At 48.4% G+C, this 21057-nt stretch overlaps 1 protein-coding gene across 1 annotated transcript in view; it reads left to right on the top strand.

The window, feature by feature from the left end:
• The first annotated feature begins 2568 nt into the window (after window positions 1-2568).
• SI (sucrase-isomaltase) overlaps window positions 2569-21057 on the top strand; it is a 39372-nt gene continuing 20883 nt past the window's right edge. The window contains 10 exon segments of the mRNA XM_068164274.1: window positions 2569-2648; window positions 5413-5536; window positions 7728-7801; window positions 13573-13693; window positions 13779-13888; window positions 14917-15068; window positions 17374-17545; window positions 18912-19011; window positions 19719-19831; window positions 20634-20759. Coding sequence (XP_068020375.1) covers window positions 5413-5536; window positions 7728-7801; window positions 13573-13693; window positions 13779-13888; window positions 14917-15068; window positions 17374-17545; window positions 18912-19011; window positions 19719-19831; window positions 20634-20759 — 1092 coding nt within the window. The 5' untranslated portion in view covers window positions 2569-2648.

The following is a 21057-nucleotide window of genomic DNA, read 5'->3' as shown; positions in this document are numbered from 1 at the left end:
CAGACGTGCTTCACTGAAACACATGGCCCTGTGCTTTGCTGGGCTGAGCACCTTCCTGGAACGGTTAAATGAAGATGTAAAGCTCAGAGAACAAACACCCATCAAATAAATCCCCCAGGTCACCCAGACCATTGATACCTGCGTAAGCCACGTGGAACCACCGCTTCCCAATAGGCACTCACAAGCCTAGCAACGCGGAGAGAGAGGTTAGCCTCGCACTGCCAGAGGTTCCTTGCGCGGGCGTGGCCGTGGGGGATGGTACCGTGAAGTAAAGGGGGAGAGAGCTGCGTTTCTGCCCCAGAGGTGCGGAGAGTGGCGGCACTGACCTGTGCAGGAGGGGTGGCTGGTTGCAGGAGAGCTCCAGCGCTCTGTCAGACATGAGCTCACTGCTAAATTTTAAACACAACCAGTTTATCATCAAATAAAGGCAACACAGCGCTGGGTGCAGAGCAGGTTTGCTAGAGGCACCGTAACAACACCAGTTGAGCTTATATAGATGTCAACCATACACATTCATACACATTCACACCTTTCCCCAGTACATCACAGTCTCACAGTATCACTAAGGTTGGAAGAGACCTCGAGGATCATCGAGTCCAACCTGTCACCACAGACCCCATGACTAGACCATGGCACCAAGTGCCACATCCAATCCCCTCTTGAACACCTCCAGGGATGGGGACTCCACCACCTCCCTGGGCAGCACATTCCAATGGTGAATGACTCTCTCAGTGAAGAACTTTCTCCTCACCTCCAGCCTAAACTTCCCCTGGCACAGCTTGAGACTGTGTCCTCTTGTTCTGGTGCTGGGTGCCTGGGAGAAGAGACCAACCCCTTCCTGGCTACAACCACCTTTCAGGTAGGTACAGCCAGCAATGAGGTCACCCCTGAGCCTCCTCTTCTCCAGGCTAAACAACCCCAGCTCCCTCAGCCTCTCCCCACAGGGCTGTGCTCAAGGCCTCTCCCCAGCCTTGTTGCCCTTCTCTGGACACCTTCAAGTCTCTCAATGTCCTTCCTAAACTGAGGGGCCCAGAACTGGACACAGGACTCAAGGTGTGGCCTAACCAATGCAGAGTACAGGGGCACAATGACTTCCCTGCTCCTGCTGGCCACACTCTTCCTGATGCAGGCCAGGATGCCATTGGCCTTCTTGGCCACCTGGGCACACTGCTGGCTCGTGTTCAGGCAGCTGTCAACAGGCACCCCCAGGTCCCTCTCTGTTTGGGAGCTCTCAGCCACTCTGACCCCAGCCTGTAGCTCTGCATGGGGTTGTTGTGGCCAAAGTGCAGCCCCTGGCACTTGGACTTGTTGAATGCCATCCTGTTGGCCTCTGCCCATCTGTCCAGTTGGTCGATGTCCCTCTGCAGAGCCCTTCAGCCCTCTAACTGACCAACATCTGCTCCCAGCTTGGTGTCACCTGCAAATGTGCTGATGACTGACTCAATCCCCTCATCCAGATCATCAATGAAGATGTTAATGAGGATGGGGCCCAGCACTGATCCCTGGGGGATGCCACTGGTGACTGGCACCATCCCCACCCTTCTCCATCACGGCTGGGACAACACCTGCACTTTTGACCTGGTCAGTCTTCAGACATGTCAGTGCCTCACCTTTCTCTCCCAATACACAAGGATCCCTGCACAATAAAGACCAGGACCAACCAATCAGCCCAAAGATCGAACCTCACAGTCCCCAGCAATTCCCCTTGCCAAAGCCAAATATTACAAACTATTTCTCACAGGTCCGTGCGTAGGATTGATCTTCCTTCTCTTGAGTGCTGACTAAGGACAAAGGAGCGATTCCCTTGGTGCTCTCAGGAGACACAGCTCAATCCTGACTTCACAGGCTGAGGTGAGGAAGCTGCAGAAATCTGTGTGGCTCAACAAATACAAGTGGCACTTCTCAGCCATTTCTATAACTTGTAAATACCTTAATGGTCTGAAGTGAAGGCTTTCCTTTGGGAAATAAAGATGAAATGCCAAGCTTCTATCAGTCTGCTGTGAGACAAAACCCCACATACGTACAAAGGCTTCTTATGAAGGTTATGATTGAAGCCTCTTCCCTGCAAGCTCTTCCCCAGGTCCATCTTCCATCTTTTTCTTCTGCTTCTGACATGTTTTGTTAATATCCTGCATGGCTGTTTAAATTAATGCTGAATAGAATACTTTCAGATTCATTCCTAGAAAATTCTGATGGCCACGAATTCAATTATCTCCTGTAACTATTTGCATAGCTCTTTCCCTTAGCTGGGGACGTTTAATGACTTCTTGTGGTGCTTACAGCAGAAGTGATAGACAAGGAATGTGAAGGTTCAGTTAGCAAAGATATGGAAGAGGAACTGTTTAGTTAAGCAGCATGAATAAGCTGGCTGGCATTTATGGCTGCTCCTCTCTCATTTCCAGAGTCTGATACATCCTATCGAAGCAAAGTATTATTAATTAACCAGCTATTCCTTGGCTGCAATAAGCACAGCCACTCTCTTTAGTCCAAAGAGTCACTGCAATCTGCCTTGCAATCACGTCCCTGCCATTGGCAGAGGGCTTAGTAAACAGAGCGATGAGCTGATAACAGCCAAGGATAAAGCATTGGGCTTGATGGTAAGCTTCACAACCAGGAGCAGCAGATGAAGGAATCAGAGAGCCTCTAAGGTATGTCATCCTTTCTATTGCATCCATGCTTCTGGTCACTTTTACTCCATTGCTGAGAGCCCATCACACAGCAGAACTTACCTTTAGAAATAATAAAGCCTTATTTCCAAAGTTCCAGGCCTTGGAGGAGGCTGTCAGAAAGCTGAAGCTGAAATGCAACATTTCAGTTGAAGGTGGCAGGGAGAGGGTGGGCAGGGCTTGATAAGAACTTTAATAAAATTCTTGTTTTCAGGGAAATGACTTTTTAGGGTTCCTAGTCAACTTATTTAAGCAATATTAAAGGAACCTCAAGAAAGGAGCTGATGGAGTGGGTGCAGAGAAGGCAACAAAGATGATCAGAGGGCTGGAGAACCTCCTCTATGGGGACAGGCTGGGAGAGTTGGGGCTGTTCAGCCTGGAGAGGAGAAGGCTCCAGGGAAACCTCAGAGCAGCCTTCCAGTGCCTGAAGGGGCTACAGGAGAGCTGGGGAGGGACTTCTTGCAAGGGCTTCTGGTGACAGGATGAGAAAGAATGGGTTGAAGCTGGAGGAGGGGAGATTTAGACTGGAGATTAGGAAGAAATTCTTGACAGTGAGGGTGGTGAGACACTGGAACAGGTTGCCCAGGGAGGCTGTGGATGTCCCCTTCCTGGAGATGTTCAAGGCCAGGTTGGATGAGGCCTTGAACAGCCTGGCCTGCTGGAAGCTGTCCCTGCCTGTGTCAGGGGAATTGGGTCTACATGGTCTTTAAGGTCCTTTCCAATGTAAGCCATCCCATGACTCTGCGAATCATTGCCTCATCACAAAGAACAGGCCCTAAGAATGCAGACTTTAAGGACAATATTCCCTGGAGGAGTAAAGATCAGTGTCATATTAAAAATGGCTACAGATGTTGCTATGGATGGAGAAGACAGGGCTAGAACCAAGTTATTTACAAAAGGCTCTTTATTCATCATAGTGTGAAGCACTTAGTTAGCCAAGCAGCAGCTTTCATCTTCTGGGGGCTCTTAACGGGCCAGTACTGCTCTTACTCTTCATTCATTGTCATGGCTGTGGCACTTGCATCAACAGAGATGGAGGTAAGGTGGTGGGTTATACTTGGAAGAAATGGGAGGCAAGAATATAAAATAGGTTTAAAATGTTATTACAGACAAACACAAAGCTGCTTTGATCCTTTTGGGTCATCACCAAAACCTGTAGAACAGTTTTGCCAAGCCACTACAATGCAGAGGTGCTCCCACAATTTCTTGCTTTAACTGAAATGAGCAAATTTCTCTGTATTTAAGGCTGCTTTGTAAGGTTCAATGTTCCTAAGGAAAGCCAACACGTGTTAGCTGCTGCCAGTGCCTATTGATCCGGGTGCTGGAGATTAGCTCTAATTAGTTTTATTGCTGGTGTGCAGTTCAGCATTGATGGCAACGTGTTGTCCCCTGCTCGTGGCTGGGCAGCTGGCTCTGCCCCAGCACAGCCCCTTGGCACAGTCTGCCTTGTGCCACTCTGACTCCCAGCACACCAAGGCTGGGGAAAAAATTACTTTTACCAAGCATTTGAAGGCATTGACTCCACTGACACAAGCTCCCTCATTGTAGTTGTGATCTTAAAAGCTAGCAGCATGGCATGGGCTGTAACACAGGATGTGTTCTGACTGGAGCACCTCTGCTGTGAGGACAGGCTGAGGAACGTGGGGTTGTTCTGTCAGCTTGGAGAAGGCTCCAGGGGCACCTCAGAGCTGCCTGCCAGCACCTGAAAGCATCCTGCAGGAAGGCTGCAGAGAGACTTTTGCTGAGGGGGTCTGGAGCCAGGCCAAGGGGGAATGGTTTGGAGCTGAGGCAGAGCAGGCTTAGAGTGGAGCTGAGGCAGAAGTTGTTGCTTGTGAGGGTGGTGAGAGTGTGGCCCAGGCTGGCCAGGGAGGCTGTGTCTGCCTCCTTGCTGGGGGTGTTTGAGGCCAGGCTGGCTGAGGCCTTGAGCAGCTGAGTGTAGCTGAGAGGTGTCCCTGGGCATGGTGGGGAGCTTGCAGCAGATGAGCTCTGAGATTGATTCCAACCTGAGCCATTCTGGGATTTACAAACAAGTAATTTGCTGTCACCTCTGTCTTGCCTTTGCACATCACATGACCACACTATCAGAGCTTATTAGATGCTTTTGTCAAGAATGCTTGTATCAAATGAACATCTTCCTTTATATTGGTTAAGTAGACTGAAGTCTGTGATGGTACTGAGGTCTTCCATACCAGATGTTAGCATCAGCTCACTCACAGAAGCCAATGGGACAGATGATCCTCAAGGTCACTTCCATCCTTGTGTCCTGTGATTGTCTAACTCTGTGATAAAGCAGGATACAGCTGGTGTTTGTTCTGAAGAAAGAAAGGAAACTTTAAAAGATACAAAGTAAAAAGAAGGGGAAAAGGAGATTTTGGGTTGGTTTTGCTTTTGCATTTTCTTTTGTCTCTCCAGAGCTTCAGTACCATGAGAAAATCCATCATTAATCTCCGGAGAATGCTCTTCTTTTATCTGTAAATATGGTTTGCAAGGAACAAACTACATTCCTCAGCAATTGCCTACTGGTGCAATAATGCAACAACCTGCACCACGTGAATCCTCCTAAGCAGGCAATTTCATTCACAGTCATTAAGGAGTCATTATTTAAATCCTGGGTCTAGGGGACATGGCCTGAAACCTCAATAAGTTACAGATTTTGGTGACTGATTGAATTAGCAATGTAATTTGTGGAGTTTTCACAGCAGTTACTTGTGTTTTCCTTTGACCAATGGTGTTTCTCCTGGTCTAGATGGGCAAAAGAAAGTTCAGTGGGCTGGAAATCACCCTCATTGCCATGGTCTGCCTGGTGACGATCGTAGCCTGCATCCTCATCGGCTTCTTAGCATCAGGGCAATCCGGAGTCAAACCTAGAGGTAAGGACTCCCCAGCGCTGCTGTGGGACCAGAGCAAAAACCCTGAGTGGGAACTGCTCACCTCTGCTTGCTTGGAAGTATTCTGAGTGCCACAGAGCTACCTGTTGGCACCACCTCGGTCGCTGATTCAGACTTGTCAAGAACATGGATGTTCAGGTGAGAAGTGCCCTAAAAAAGCAAACTCAGCACTGTAAAGCCCTGCCCCTCCACGTGACTGTGGTGTTCTTATCAGTGCCCAAATGAATCCTGCTAAAGCCTTCCTGCAGATAAGACGAGTGCAGTTACCAATGATGAGCGTAGCAAACAGCATGACTCAGAGTTTATTGTTGTGCAAAAGACTTTTATCACAGAAGCCTTTCTCCCAAGACTGGACTTCCAATAGGCACAGAGCTGGCATGATGGCAATGGCTTTGAGTACAAAGAACACAAAACTGAAATGAAGAAGGAAGTGATCAGAGATCAGAGAGACTGTGTAGGAGCAGCCCCCTGGTGTGGAACCATAACAGCATGCAGTGATCCTGCTCCTGCACTGGCATGTTGCAAACCACTTCTCTAGCAGGGGTGCTGTGCATGGCACCCTGCTTTGCACACAGTTCTACTCTGTGTGAGTAATTCCTTTTACACCTGAGCACTGAAGCAACGAGCTGGGAGCTTGGCAGTACAACAAAGATAGTCAATAAGACACAACAAACATTTTGGTGTTTTACTAGAAGTGCCCAAGCAGGAAATATTTGCATCAGCCTCAAGATGAGCAGGAGCCTGCCTGAGCGAAAAGGCAAAGCACCTGCGTTGCAGGTAATGCAAACAGGCAAGGTTCTGTGTGTCTCTGTGCTGCTTTGAGCCTTAACTGGAGTTTAAAAGCTCTAATGATAACAGATTAAGATTCCTACCCCCCACCCCCCCTACCCCCTTGCCCTTTCCCTAGTAAGAAAAGGGGGGAAAAAGTCAAAAAAGGAGTAGGGAAAAGGGGAGGAGGTGACTTTATGAAAGAAATAGTCTGGAATCGGTTTGGCAGTAGAAGAAGTAAACTTTTAAACAAAATGCATATATAGAAATACCAGGGAGGGTTCACAAGGGTGAGGGATAAGGATAAATAGGAAAATACACAAACCCAAGCCTGGATGGCCTTGTTTTTCACTGGATGTAAGTGGATTCAGTCCTTTAGAAAGTGTGGATGCAGCCTGGAGAACCAGGCCTAAGCACATGGTCAGTGCAGCAAGCAGCAGCAGCAAGCAGCAGCAAGCAGCAGCAAGCACCAGCAGCAGCAGCAAGCAGCAAGCAGCAAGCAGCAGCAAGCAGCAAGCAGCAAGCAGCAGCAACTGCTGATCTTTCGAGCAGAGCAGGCAAGGCAGGAGAAGAGGGCAAGAGCAGCAAATGTCCTCCTTTTGATAGGCTTGCTGGACAGGAAGGGGGAGTGCAATAGACCACTTTTGACCCAGGGGACCCCTCCTCCTGGGAGGGTGAAAAGAAGTCTTCCTCAGCCCACCCAGATCAAGTTTCTTTTGTCCTCCTAGGGGGCTGGGTTCTTTCAGCCCCCATCCAGGATGGGTGCAACCTAACAGTCTCTCAGCGTGGGACAGGGTTGCTCTATGTCACAGCTCTCATTCTAAACATACAGTGCTCCAGAATACCTGTAGTGGAAGTTATCCAGTGCTGGGAGAAACTGAAAACCACCACCAGGCAGCCTTTTGTCAGCTGAAGTTGCCAAGAGGTCGCCTCAAATTTGGTGTGACAAACATAATATCTAATGGAGCGTTCTAGTGGAGCTTCAATTCCAGCTCCTGTGGGAGAGCAGAATTTCAGGGGGAGCAGCAGCACAATATCACTGCAGAGAAATAAAAGTCCTTCCAATTTGCATTTGAGATGCATTTTCCTCAGAGGCACTGCACAGTGAGTTGCAGGGCTTACTGAAAACCAGATCAATACCTTCAGAAATAAAACTATCAGTGTCACCCATCTCTTCATAAGCTTTCAAGGGAAGCTCTCCTACCTTGATCTCAAACAGCTGTCTGCAGTTTTTCAATGGTAAAATCAGCTTAAAGTTCACACTCATTTGAACCTGTATTAATGGTTAGAGTTTCCTGATGGTGAGAAGCAGGCAGCAGAAGCAGCTCCTGAGGTAAGAGGTAGTCAAGTTATTCCTACTGCTTGGAAACCCTGCTGATAACCTGTTCATTTCCTTCCCTAACAGTGTTTACACCACAATGCCCAGCAGTTGCAGTAGCACAGAGGATTGACTGCATCCCAGATCAAATAGCTACAAAGGTCTGGAAATATTCTACCACTAATTAGCTCACAGAGCCTCTTGCTTCATTACAGCAAATGAACTGCTCTCTGCTAAGTCTGTTGTGATCTTAAACTCTTTTCATCTCTGATTGCCTGAACTCTTTTCAGGGAAGCAAACCCATATATAACTCATTTCAACCCACTAGCAGGCAGGGAGCTGGGGGTGTTCAGCCTGCAGAGGAGAAGGCTCCAGGGGCACCTCAGAGCTGCCTGCCAGCACCTGAAGGCAGCCTGCAGGAAGGCTGCAGAGAGACTTTTGCTGAGGGGGTCTGGAGCCAGGCCAAGGGGCAATGGTTTGAAGCTGAGGCAGAACAGGGTCAGAGTGGAGCTGAGGCAGAAGTTGTTGCTTGTGAGGGTGGTGAGAGTGTGGCCCAGGCTGGCCAGGGAGGCTGTGGCTGCCTCCTTGCTGGGGGTGTTGCAGACCATGTTGGCTGAGGCCTTGAGCAGCTGAATGTAGCTGAGAGGTGTCCCTGTCCATGGCAGGGAGATTGGAGCAGATAAGCTCTGGGGTTCCTTCCAAACTGAGCCATGCCAGGATTGTATGATTCCAGCCATTGTAGCACTTTGCTGTCAAAGGTTAAAGATCGCTGCCAAGGTACTCTCCAGCAGGTTTGTCCTGGGATAGGTGGAAACAACATTAGTCAGACATCCAGCAGCTAAATAGACACTCTTGACTTTTATCAACTTTGTGCAGTTTCTTTTTGTCTAACAGTCAAGCCGCAGGGCGTAAGGTAGGTCAGCAATAGCAGGTGGACAAGACCTTTGTAAGAGACATCGACACAGTTTCCCTTCAGAGCCAATCTGAATCTCAGAATCTTCCTTTATTGGTTATCTATTACCTGGGAGAGTTTAGAAATTACCTTTTGACTTAAGAAGCTGCGAGTTAAAATTCACAGTGAAAAGTATCACAGAATCACAAAAGCTTAGGGGTTTGAAGGGACCTCCAGAGATCATCCAGTCCAACCCCGCTGCCAGAGCATCATCTCCCAGGGCTGGAGAACACATCCAGCTGGGGTTGAAAAGTCTCTAGAGAAAGAGACTCCACAAACTCTCTGGGCAGCCTGCTCCAGGGCTCTGCCACCCTCACCACACAGAAGTGTCATGTTCAGGTGGCACCTCCTGGGTTCCAGCTTGCTCCAGCTTGCTCCTGTTGTTTCTTGTCCTGTCACTGGGCGCCACCCAAAAGACCCTGGCCCCTTCATCCTGACCCCCAGCCCTCAGATATGGATAGACATTGATCAGATCCCTCTCAGCCTTCTCCTCTCCAGCTGCAAGTCTCTCGGTATTTCTTCACAGCAAAGATGTTCAAGTCCCTTAATCATCCTCATAGCTCTTTGTTGGACTCTCTCCAGCAGATCCCTGTAAATCATCTTAATTTTTCACATTCAGAACTCTTTTGTGTTTGTTGGTCTCGGAAGGCTGTTGCTGTTTATTGTCATTGTTAGTTGTCATCTCTACGATGGATGCTCTCAATTTCCAAGGGAAGCTGAGGGCTGCCTGCCATCTTTCTGTGGTTTAGGGGGGCAGGTTAGGAGGAAAAATAATTAATATATTCTGATGTGTGATGTTTATGTCATCCACAGAGGTACCAAAAATTATTAGCTGTCTGCCTCGGTCTCTGAGGAAATTCCCAGTCCAATTCCAGAACTAACAGCCGGTAAAGCTTCTGTCCTGCCATGGGGCTGGTTCTGGTATACAGTTCAACAAAGTGCTGTTGGTTAGCAGGTTAGGAGAGGCTCACATTGCAGCCTGCTCCACTGCTCTTTCACTTCCTTCACCCCTCCAGGAGCAAGCACACCATGGTAGGGGCAGTCATGCAAATGACTTTAATTGCTGCCTTTGAAGCAGTCCCCCCACATTACTGTGCACTCATCATGCAGGGAGGGAAACAGTTTTGCCCTGGTTGCAACTGTAAGCCCTGCTGTAAGTCTGTCTTTGCTTTGTAGCATCACTGATGGCAGAATGAATGAAAATTAGTCAGATTACTTGGATTAAAGTAGGGTGTGGTGGGCTGAGGCTATGCCTCTACAATTTAGTTACAGATTTCGAGACTCATTGGGGAAATACCTGCTCTAAGATTGGCTGTACCAAAACCATTCTTTCTCTGTTCTGGTCTCTTCTCTGCTTGCTTGCCCGGGAGAGAGGAACCTGCTTGTCAACTGGCCTGGGCTGGGCTGTTCAGTTGAGTCTAACTCACTGCTTTCTCTCTGCTCCTTTTCTCTCTTGGGACAGGGGGTAGGGGGATTGGGGGTCTCTGCCCAGGGGGTTTGTGTGGTTTGCTAATTGTAAATACCTGCATAAGGTTGTGACTCCTGGGTGTTTCGTACACATTCATTGCATTCCATCGGGGAGTGCAGCTCTTGCTTGTAAATGCAGCTTCATTTGCCCCTGACTGAGCTGCTCTGGCAAAGGTAATGCTGGGGGGAAACTTCAACCCATAGGGCCAGATGCAAGTTTGACTATGCCCTGGAATTGGATATGAATAAATGATTCCTGGACCTGTTCTGCCCTTAGTGGAGGCAAGAGAGAAATCTCTCCTCACCCTGTGGGCTGATGGCAGCTGCTGGGTGCACACCCGGCACAAGCCAGAGTCCCGCCCAAGTGTGTCCATTCACTCCTGTCTGGATTTTCTCCTGGGAGGATTTTGGTCGTCCTTCTTTAGGTTATTGTAGCCCAGCACCAGCAGAGCTGTCACACTACAGGGAGCTGCTTCCAATAACAGAACTCTACTGTAGTGGTTTCCAGAGCTGCCAGCAGCTGGGAAAATGACGATTTGCCTAAGCTTGTAGAGCAGGTTAGTGTCTGTCTAGATTTCTGCACTCACTGAGGATGTCCTGGGTGAAGCCAGACAATGAGTGGGACTGCAGAGGATGGAAGTCTGGGAAGCAAATAGGCAGTTATTAACTGCTCTCAGGGGTGAGACAGGCAGACGTGCTGAAGGGAAGAAGAGAGTTATTAACTAGTCCCTGCTGGGGGAAGCTGCCACCAATTCTGATTAGACAAGGAGAAGGCATCAGTGAGAAAGGAACTACCCTGAGCAGAGCTTGAGTAGTCCTTTGCTGGAGTGATACCTATGAAGGCTTGAGGGAAGGCTGTGTTGGTGTCTGTGTTTTGGTTCACATGGTTTGGGTTTTTAAACAAAATATGCTGCTGGCAAATATTTGTTTGCATGGTTTAGCTCAGGAACACCCAGACAAAGCTGCTCTGTTTGTCCTGGGTGCTCAGGAGCCATTCTGTGCCATATCCCAGTGTAAACTCTTTCCTCATAGCCAGGGTTACTTCTAAGTGAGTTTGGACTTTCACTGTGGCTTTATTGGGTGTTGGTATCTATGATGCTGAGTTTATAGCTCAGAGGCTATGATCATCTTGCACCTTTATTTGTCCTAAGTGATAGCTTTTACAACAGCTTCTCCAGTGGCTGTGCATGAACTCTGCTCCTTGCCCTGTGGCAGGCATAATTGATCTTGCACTTCCGTATTGAATTCCTCATACAGCAGGCCCAACAGGCCACCAAAACACGCTAGAGAAAGATCTAGCTAGAAGAATGTCAGGGGGCTGTGAAATTACTGCCAAACACAGTCAACAAGTGTTCATGAGAAGTAAGCTGGGGAAAAAGAAAAGCAAGTTTATGAAGCTGGGGAAGCTGCTGCCTGAGCTGCCAGGCTGTAGGAACATCTGCTGCTCAAGCTCTGCTGCCTTGCAGGGGATATTCACTGGCCTAGGAAGGGATAAGAGGAAGGAGGTTCTGTTCTCAGGTGTTTGGGATATTCCCCTTTGGGTGAAGGAAGGGAGTAAGGGAGCAAAGCTGTGGCCTGGACAATCTTGGATGGACTTGGTGCTTCTGATTTACTCTGCATTAGCTTGTACAGTGGGAAATAAGGAGGTGGGAAGGTGGAAAGTGAGCATGGGATTTTCCACAGATTTGGGGATCCATGTGGGAGGGAATAAGTCACTGTCTCTCCCTTCCAACCATGTTTTTTCTTGGATCTTGCTAAAGTGACAGCAGACTTGTTTGGATGTGGCAGAAAGGCCACACTCATCTGTGTGGTGAAGCTGGGTTTTGCCTGGGGTGGTTCTGCAGAGATTTCAGTGCTCTGTGCAATCACTGCCAAATAAAGGCACTAGGACTTCCCAAGCCAGTGGCTCTGTGAGCGCCCTTTGTGCTTTGTTTCAGCACTCCCATGATTTCTGGGTTGTATCTGGCTTTATCTTTGCTCTGGAAAAGCATTTGCTTTGCAACAACCAAGTTGGGCTCTATTAGCCCCCCAGAAATGTCTCCAGGGACAGCAGCAAGAGAGATGTGGGTCAATGTCCACCTGTGTGAATAAGTATGGCACAAACCAAACCCATCTGAGCACAGTCAGGTGAAGGCAGACACCACTTCTGCCAGTGTTTAGGTGGAGAGAAAGGTCTTGAAGGTCTGCCCATTGGATTTGGACACCTGAGATCACCTCTGGACGCTGCCCTTTGCCCTCAGTGAAACTTGCATTAGTGCTGCCCTTTGCACTAAGCTGGAGTTTTTAAGTGAGAACGTGTGTGGGAGCTTAGTGGTGTGGTACCCAAAGCTTATCTGCAGAGATAAAGCTCAGGCAGCACGTGTGGAAGTTATCTCTTAACAGCCAAGCAAAGGTATTGTAGCTTATGAGCCTGCTCCAAGGTAGTGTGAAGGTTGGTGCCACTCCCCTGGGATGTGCTTCAAACCACAGGGTTAAAAAGTTACTGCATCCCAACTCGAGGGCCTGCAGAAGCCATCTGAAGATGCCTGATACTGGGAAACAGCATTCAAGGGTAGCTTTGGCTCACGGTGACCAATGATGCATGCACGGATGTTTAACCAGATGTTGACCAGCTGTTAAGCCAGCTATAACTTTCAGTCCCTCTGCAGTGTGTGGCTTTTGGTCAGACTACACCTCAGCAGTCACAGGTCCATTGCTTAAATAATTCTGTTTAAATGTGCATTTTGCTGTGGATCTTGTGGTTTTGGAATGGAATGGAATGGAATGGAATGGAATGGAATGGAATGGAATAGAATAGAATAGAATAGAATAGAATAGAATAGAATAGAATAGAATAGAATAGAATAGAATAGAATAGAATAGAATAGGAGTCAAATAGAATAGAACAAACCAGGTTGGAAGAGACCTTCAAGATCATCGTGTCCAACCTATCAACCAATCCAACACCACCTAATCAACTAACCCATGGCACCAAGCACCCCATCAAGTCTCCTCCTGAACACCCCCAATGACAGTGACTCCACCACCTCCCCAGGCAGCCCATTCCAATGGGCAATCACTCTCTCTGTATAGAACTTCTTCCTAGGAGAGGTTTGCTATCTCATGAGCAAACTTCTACTCTGAATGCAGAAAATACCTTTTCTACTTCATGTGCATGAGGAGGAACCACTTTACTTTGAGGATGATAGAGCCCTGGAGCAGGCTGCACAGAGAGCTGGTGCAATCCCCATTTCTGGAGTCATCCTAAACCCTCCTGGATGCTGTCCTGTGCAGCCTGCTCTGGCAGGGGGGCTGGACTGGATGGTCTTCAGAGGTCCCTTCCACTCTCCAGCATTCTGTGATTCTGTGTCTCTGTATCCTGTGCCACTGAATTTGCTCAGCAGCTCTGGGCCTGGCTGCAGAGGCTATGAAGAGTTCTGATGGTGGGGGTCACTCTGTGTGCATTTGCATTGCTGCAGCAGAGAGGATTTGTGTAACCCCAGCTCATTTGTGCTGCTCCTGTCATTGACTCAGAGAACCTGCACCCAGCGTGGCTGCTGCTGGAGCCCCCAGAGCGATGCCAACGTGCCCTGGTGTTATTTCGCATCCAACTCTGGGTACAAAGTGGATGGGGAAGAGAGATCCACTGAGGCAGGTAAGCTGCAGGCTGAGCTCCACAGCTGCTGCAGGTGCTGGTGTCTGAACACAGTAACCACATGCAACCTGTGGTTTCTCCAAAGGGTTTGAGAACACACTAACAAGGCTGCCATCACCCTCCCTCTTTGGAAAGGACATCGAGACCGTCCTCCTGACAGCTGAGTACCAGACAGCCAACCGCTTCCACTTCAAGGTCAGCCTTTAGCCCATGGCTCCTAAGGCCCCCTTCTGTGGGGGATTTGGGGCTGGCTGGTGCAGTGCAATGAGCTCAGGAGGGATGGATTAAACCCCATGGTGACTTCCACTGAAGTGCTGGACTCCTCTTTGCTTTGTCCTCCCTGCTGTTGCAGTGCCTCAGGTTGATGAGCTGAGCCTTTAGAGCCTGAACAAATGGCTGAGACCTCAGCTTTTAAATCTGCATTTTACCCTCACCATAGGAACATCTAGGAGCTTAGGGGGAAAGTTTATTTAGTTGTTTTTTATTTATGGCCTGGACATACATGTTTAGTCTGGACAAGAGGAGGGTGAGGTGAGACATCTCTACAGCTACCTGAAAGGAGGTTGGAGCTAGGTGGGCATCAGTCTATAGTAAAGTGATAGAACAAGAGGAAATGGCCTGAAATTGTGCCAGGGGAGGTTTAGGTTGGAGATCAGGAAAAATGTCTTTCCTGTGAGAGCAATGAGGTATTGGAATAGGCTGCCCAGGGAGGTGGTGGAGTCACCGTCCCTGGGGGTGCTCAAAAATGCATAGACCTGGCACCTGGGGACATGGTTTAGTGGCTATGGTGGTGTTGGGTCAATAGTTAGACTCTCAGAGGTCTTTCCCAACAGAAATGATTCTCTGGTCTCTCAGTAATTTGGACAGACCTTCCAGGGGCTTTATGTTTTCCATGCCATGAATGGGAGATACTGATGTGCTTGGGCCTGAGCAAGGTTTCCTCTGTGAGACATTCCTCGTGGGCTTCTGCTGGAGCAGAGAAACACAGGGCTGAGTCTTACGAGACTGCAAATGGCTGGAAAGGACTGATACAAGTTGGAAGTGAAGAACAATGGAGGCAGAAGAGGAGGCTGGGATGGGGTAGGATTATGCTAAGTCAGAAGTGTGTGTTAATGCTGGAAAATCTAAAATGGACATCTAGGCTCTGATCTAAAGTTCTCAAATGTTTGGATCAAACAGAAGGATTTAGAGGCTGACCACTTCTGCTGTTTAAAACCATGCAGATCACCGATCCTAACGCACAACGATTTGAGGTCCCTCATGAACATGTGAAATCTTTCACTGGATCTAAGGCCTCCAATTTAAACTACAAAGTAGAGGTGAAGTCAAATCCCTTTGGCATTGTGGTGACCAGAACAAGCAACAACAGAGTGCTGTAAGTAACCTTGGTGCTCTTCCTGAACGACAGGGATGTCACTGCTGGGCCACACAAGCAGAGAGAGCAGCTCTGCTACTAGGACAGGCTGAGAGAGCTGGGGGTGCTCAGCCTGGAGAAGAGAAGGCTCCAGGGAGACCTAATAGAAGCCTGTCAGTACCTGAAGGGGCTACAAGAAGGATGGAGAGAGACTGTTCCCAAGGGCCTGCAGGGACAGGACCAGGGGCAATGGCTTCAGAGACACTGGAACAGGTTGCCCAGGAACGTGGTAGAAGGAAGGTGGTAGAAGGAAGGAAGGTGGTAGGCTGGGCTGGATGTGCCTCTGAGAAACCTGATCTAGTGTGAGGTGTCCCTGCCTATGGCAGGCGGGTTGGAACTAGATGATCCTTGAGGTCCCTTCCAACCCTAACAATTCTATGATTCTATGATTCTAGAGCAGACCAGATTGAGATTGGATGTGCGGAACAAGTTCTGCACCATGAGGTTGGTGGAATGCTGAAACAGGTTGCCCAGGGCGGTGGTTGAGGCTCCATCCCTGGAGATATTCAAGTTGAGGCTGGACAGGGCTCTGAGCAACCTGATTTAGTTGGGGCTGTCCAGGCTGACTGCAGGGGGGATTGGATTGGATGAGCTTTGGAGGTCCCTTCTGACCCAGCCCTTCTGTGATTCTGTGATTCTATGATTATTCTTTCAAATGGAATGGGAACATTCATTCCTCATGGCATCTTTTGTTTGTTAGAGACTGCTAAAGCCCTGAATCACCAAAACCAGGTTGCCCTTTAGACCCATGAGCAGCTGGTGGAAGCCACTGGTAATCTTCTTATGTCTTGATGCAAGTCTAATGTTTGATGGACTTGTACCTTGAATGCTTTCATCCCTCTCAGGTTCTAAATATAATAAATAAAGCAGACCTGTAAAACTAATGGCATGGCTTGAAGGCCCATCAGGGGAAGGGAGTGTCAGGATGAGCACACTTATTAAGTCAGTGCACAGATGATTGCCCACCAGCGTGCTGGGCCAACTGGATTGTCAGCACTTCAACAGGACCCAATTAGTGATTATTTTTGTGCTTTTATTAGCTTTTTCTTGCTCAGAATCCTCTGGAAGGATTGATTTGCAATTCTGAAGAGCATAAAAGGTGGGCTTGGTATTCAGAGGTGCATGACTGATTCCAGAGGTATAAGGAGGGGGAATAGCAAAGCCACTCCAGCAGAAGCCTGTTGGAAGTGCTCTGGAAGCTTGGCTCTCTTTTCCTTAGGCTCCTGTTGCATTTGGTAGGAGTGGTTTCATTTTCTGTCTCTAAAGACAGAAACTGCAGTGCCTGTGGACTCTGCATGTCATACAGAAGGCTGTGGTTGTCATGGGGTAAGGGCAGCCCCTCAGGGACAGATCCTGTCTGCCTTGGTTTATAGGAGATGAGTGTGCTGTCTTCACTTGAGCCCCACCAAAGGCTTAGAGATCTGATTTCAGGTTCACCTTTTGCAAGAAGGGCTGCGTAGTTCCATTGGAAATGCAGACTCTCCTCCCCAGAAAAGCAAGTTTGGGTACAGTTTGTGAGCAGATGGGCAAGACAGCCTCCTTGGAATCATTGAAACTGGACAGAAATACAACAGTCAAGAATTTACCTCTGAAGCCACACTCAAGTGTTAGTATTTCTAGCTTTAAGAAAAGAAGGAAGTTATTGGGCATATTAAAATGGTAGCAAGGTCAAACCCCTCTGGTTGTGTTGCTGTTTGTGCAGCATTGGCAGTCACCAAGGCCCTGTGTCTTTGTTTGCCAACCTGGCACTTGGATCTGCACCCATCTCTGCTCAGTTTATTGGAGAGCTGTCACAAAGCCACAGTCTGGCTCTCCGTGTGGGGACTGGTCCAGCAGGGCTCAAGAGTGAGTCCAGTTCAGTTTCCCTGGCAAGCAGAAGCTGCAATGGCTTTGCAGTCTGATGGAGTTGGGTTATTTTTGCCTTGCTGTCCACCCACAGAAGCTTCCCATCTGCCCCATTCCTGTGAGTGGCCACAGAGAGTGGATTCAGGATTCAGCACAACAGATGCAGGGTGGGAAGCTCTGGTGGAAGAGGGGACTGCAAATGTAGCCCTGACAATAGAAGGGTTTTTGTAGGACACATGGATGCTGCTCATCTCATCCTCAGTGTAAGGGCTGCTGTGTCCCAGGCCTGCAGCCTCCCACCTTCAGCTCTCTGGGTGGAGACCTGACCCTGCTGCCCAGCTCTAGCCAGGAGGGGTAAGAGCAATCACTGCAAACAACCTTGGTCACATTCCTGCCTTTCCTTTTCACATGGTTTCATCAGGTTTGACACTACCATAGGGCCTCTGCAGTACTCTGACCAGTTCCTACAGCTGTCAATCAAGCTGCCAAGCAGCAACATCTATGGTGTGGGGGAGCACGTCCACAAGCAGTACCGGCATGACGTCAACTGGAAGACCTGGCCCATGTTCAGCAGGGACATTGTCCCCTCTGAAGTAAGGACTGGCTTTGCTACACTTCCTTTTTGCAGAGGACTTCTCTAATCCCAGCCTGTGATGCAGCAGGCACATTAATAATCCCCACTGAAATTTCCCCAGGGGCTCGTCAGGCACTGCATGTGGCTGCTGAAAGCTGATCAACCTCCCCTGAGGAGTCACTTTGAGCAAATATTTTGAGTTTTGTGTGGATGTGCAGTTGAGAAACTGTTGCTAAACATTAATAGCTGAGAGCCTCCAGCTTCTCCTGCTCACAGCAGCACCAACCCGCCCTGCTGCCTGCAGCACTCGGTGCAGAGGACACGACGCCTCTGCAGCTCACACCCTTCTAGTTCAGCAAGTGATGGAGAAGTCCTCCTGAGTAGCTGTCTCTCTGCAGGCTTAACCCTGTCTGGCAGCAGTTATTTGTTTTTACAGCTTGTGTCACTCCCTCTTTATGAAACAGTTTCTGTGGCACCCAATTTTGGTAATTGTGAGACTATTTGTCCCTGTGACCTCAGCCTCCCCAAGGCAGCAATGCACTGCTTTGCCTGTGAGAGGCCACATCAGTGTTTGGCTGCAACAGGAGCTCTGCTAACAGAAATCAGAGGGTGAGACCATTCCATGTCATTAGTGAATCATTGGGCATTTGTATTCCTTACCTTGGGCCACCTTCTCCCTATCTTCTCTAGTTTAAAGGTAATTCTTGCCTGAATAGCTCTGTTGAGTGTAGACTCATTCAATTAAATCAATCAAGACTAAAGCAGAACCAAACTAAGCTAGTTTCAAGTTGCTCAGCTTCTGTTTCTGGTTAATTTGTGCTGAGTTTTGATTAATTAGTTTTTCTTTTGCCAGGGAAGAAGCACAATGATTACAGCAATAATCAACATCTTCAAGGCTTTTGTTGCTGACAATAATGGAATAAAAGCATTAGGAAGGACACACAAAAAAGCAGCAAGGCACTCTGCTGTTCCCACAGATTAGACATTGCAATGATCCCCTTGCAGGATTCATAGACGTGTAGATCAGATGTAAGATCTAAGCGAGGCTGAGAGGTGATGAAAGCAGCCTTCAAGCGCTGCTGCTCACTTGGTGTGCTTCAGCAACAGTACTGCAGTAAAAGCAGTCTTGCCTGGAGATCCATCACATCTGCTTGATTCTGTGACCTGTGTGTTTGAGGAGACTTTGCAGTCAGTGGAAAAGGTTCTCATCAAGGAGAAGAATGCCAGGAAAGAGAAACCAGCGGGGGAAGTTGTCAGGATTTCTGGTTTTGTGGCTTGCTCTACTTTGTGAACTTTGAAGTTCCACCTGTGATACGTTTTGAAGTATCCCAGGGCAGTTCCTGTTACCAGAGTTTACTTCTGCTTTTTGTTTTCTATCATTCAAGGAAATGCATAATTTATATGGAGTTCAAACTTTCTTCCTGTGTTTGGAAGACAGCACTGGAGCCTCCTTTGGTGTTTTCCTAATGAACAGCAATGCCATGGGTAAGAAAAGCTTTCTCTCTAGCTTTGGGCGTTGCAGTTAAATAATTTCAAATGATGTGTTGGCCTGGGGTTAAAAACACAGCACTTTGCATGCACAACACCAGCAGCAAGCAGCACACAAGGAACACAGATTGCCCAGGGAGGTGGTTGAGGCCCCTTCCCTGGAGATATCCAAGGTGAGGCTGGAAGGGCTCTGGGCAACCTGATCTAGTTGGGGATGTCCCTGCTGGCTGCAGGTGGTTGGACTGGATGAGCTTTGGAGGCCCCTTCCAGCCTGGACTTTTCTATGATTCTATAACATGAAGGTTGTGCTGGCAGCCTGATGGTCAGAACCTCATCCAAAGCCTGTGCAGATGTGCAGGACACTGGGACCAAAGCCTCAATCTGCAGTGGATAACACCTGAAAGTAAATGCCCTTTAGTCTCTTTAGATGAACATGCAGCTGAGTCTGCTGTACAGAGCTCCTCCCAGTTCTGGAGGCTGGGAAGCTGTGCTGAAAGGTGAAGATGAAAGGTTGAGCCACTGGGTTTGTTCCTGTTGTCTCCTCTGTAGAGAGTAAAGGAATGGAAATATGGGCATGCCAAAGAGTTACCTGAATGCATTTCCCTTTCATTGCAAGTTCAGCTAATGGGTTTGAGTTCCTTGTTTTTTTGTACTGTGTGGATGCTTCTGAAATTAATTTTCTAGTAATCAATTCTGTTTGGCAGAGTTTGTGGTGCAGCCTGCTCCAGCAGTGACCTACAGAACCATTGGTGGGATCCTTGACTTCTACATCTTCTTGGGGAACACGCCGGAGGAAGTGGTGCAGGAGTACCTACAGGTGCCTTTGGCTAGAGGAGTTATGCACTGATCAAAAAGAATGTGCTTGGGTTTTTTGTGGGGGGTTGTTCTTTCCACCTCTACATATGGCTGTGTGTCTGCACCACCTTATCTATGGACTGCACATATCTAATGTATTTGACTATCTATAGCTGTTAGTGCATGCTTGACCTGACTGCTGCCATAACTCACAACTAGCTGCAGTTAAGATGAGCTGTAGCTGTGCTTAGCTGACCTCCTACAGGCAGCTGAAACTTTAGCTCTACTTTTGCTGGAGATTCTGGAGCAGCAGCCATGCAGCTGCTGCTAAATTCACCAGTCTCTGTGTCCTCATTGATTTACACAGTGGTCAGTGGAGCTAGAGAAGGAATGACTTAAGCTTTCTTGGTGGGGGTCCCTCTTGCTCTAAGGACAAACTCCTGTGATGTGCTGTTAGGATAGGGTACAAAATATGCTTGCAGGTATGTCATGGGTTTGTGTTCAAGAGGCATCACAGGTGTCTTTTGTTCTCCCTGAGATCTGCTCAGGTTTCAGCAGCACTTTAAAAATTGGGCACTGCCCAGAAATATTTACATGTCTTAGCTTTACAAAAGCCTAGAAAACTATTGCCTTTGGGTATCTTTATATATCTTAGCTTTAAAAGAAGCCAGGAAAACTATTGCCTTTGGGAGTGGGCTGCTCCTTCCACACACTCAAGCTCCCTCTACACTATTGATTTTAGAGTGTGGGCAGGGAGATGGGGGCTGAGGTGACACACGTAGTGTCCACTGATGGTTTGTGGTGTTTCTGCTCTCCACCTGCAGTTTGTGGGGCTGCCACATTTCCCTTCCTACTGGAGCCTGGGTTTCCAGCTCAGCCGCTGGAACTACGGCTCACTGGATGAGGTGAAGACAGTTGTGGAGAGGAACAGGGCGGCTGGGATCCCCTATGTAAGTATGGACCTTGAGGGGGGCAGCATCCTGTCAGAGGAGACTCTGACCATGGTGTTCTGCATCTGCTTCCTTTGACACCAGTTTAAATGAGTAGATTTTAATATGCAGGCTTGTGGCAGCACAGGGGGTTGTGCATTTTGATGGCAGACCCATGATCAGAATGGGAGCCGTGGGGGGCTCGGTGGCAGGAGGTTTTCATTGGATTGCAAACCTTTTCTCAGTTACACTTTCCAGATCCACTTCTTCTGTTACCTAATCCACGACACTATGCATTTAATTGTCCTGTAGGCAATTA

Source organism: Melanerpes formicivorus, unplaced genomic scaffold, assembly GCF_026170545.1.
Source record: "Melanerpes formicivorus ecotype bairdi unplaced genomic scaffold, bMelFor1.0.p_v2 SCAF_78, whole genome shotgun sequence".
NCBI lineage: Eukaryota > Metazoa > Chordata > Aves > Piciformes > Picidae > Melanerpes > Melanerpes formicivorus.
Note: the sequence above shows the minus strand (reverse complement) of the source record. Positions and strands in the feature narration are given on the sequence as shown.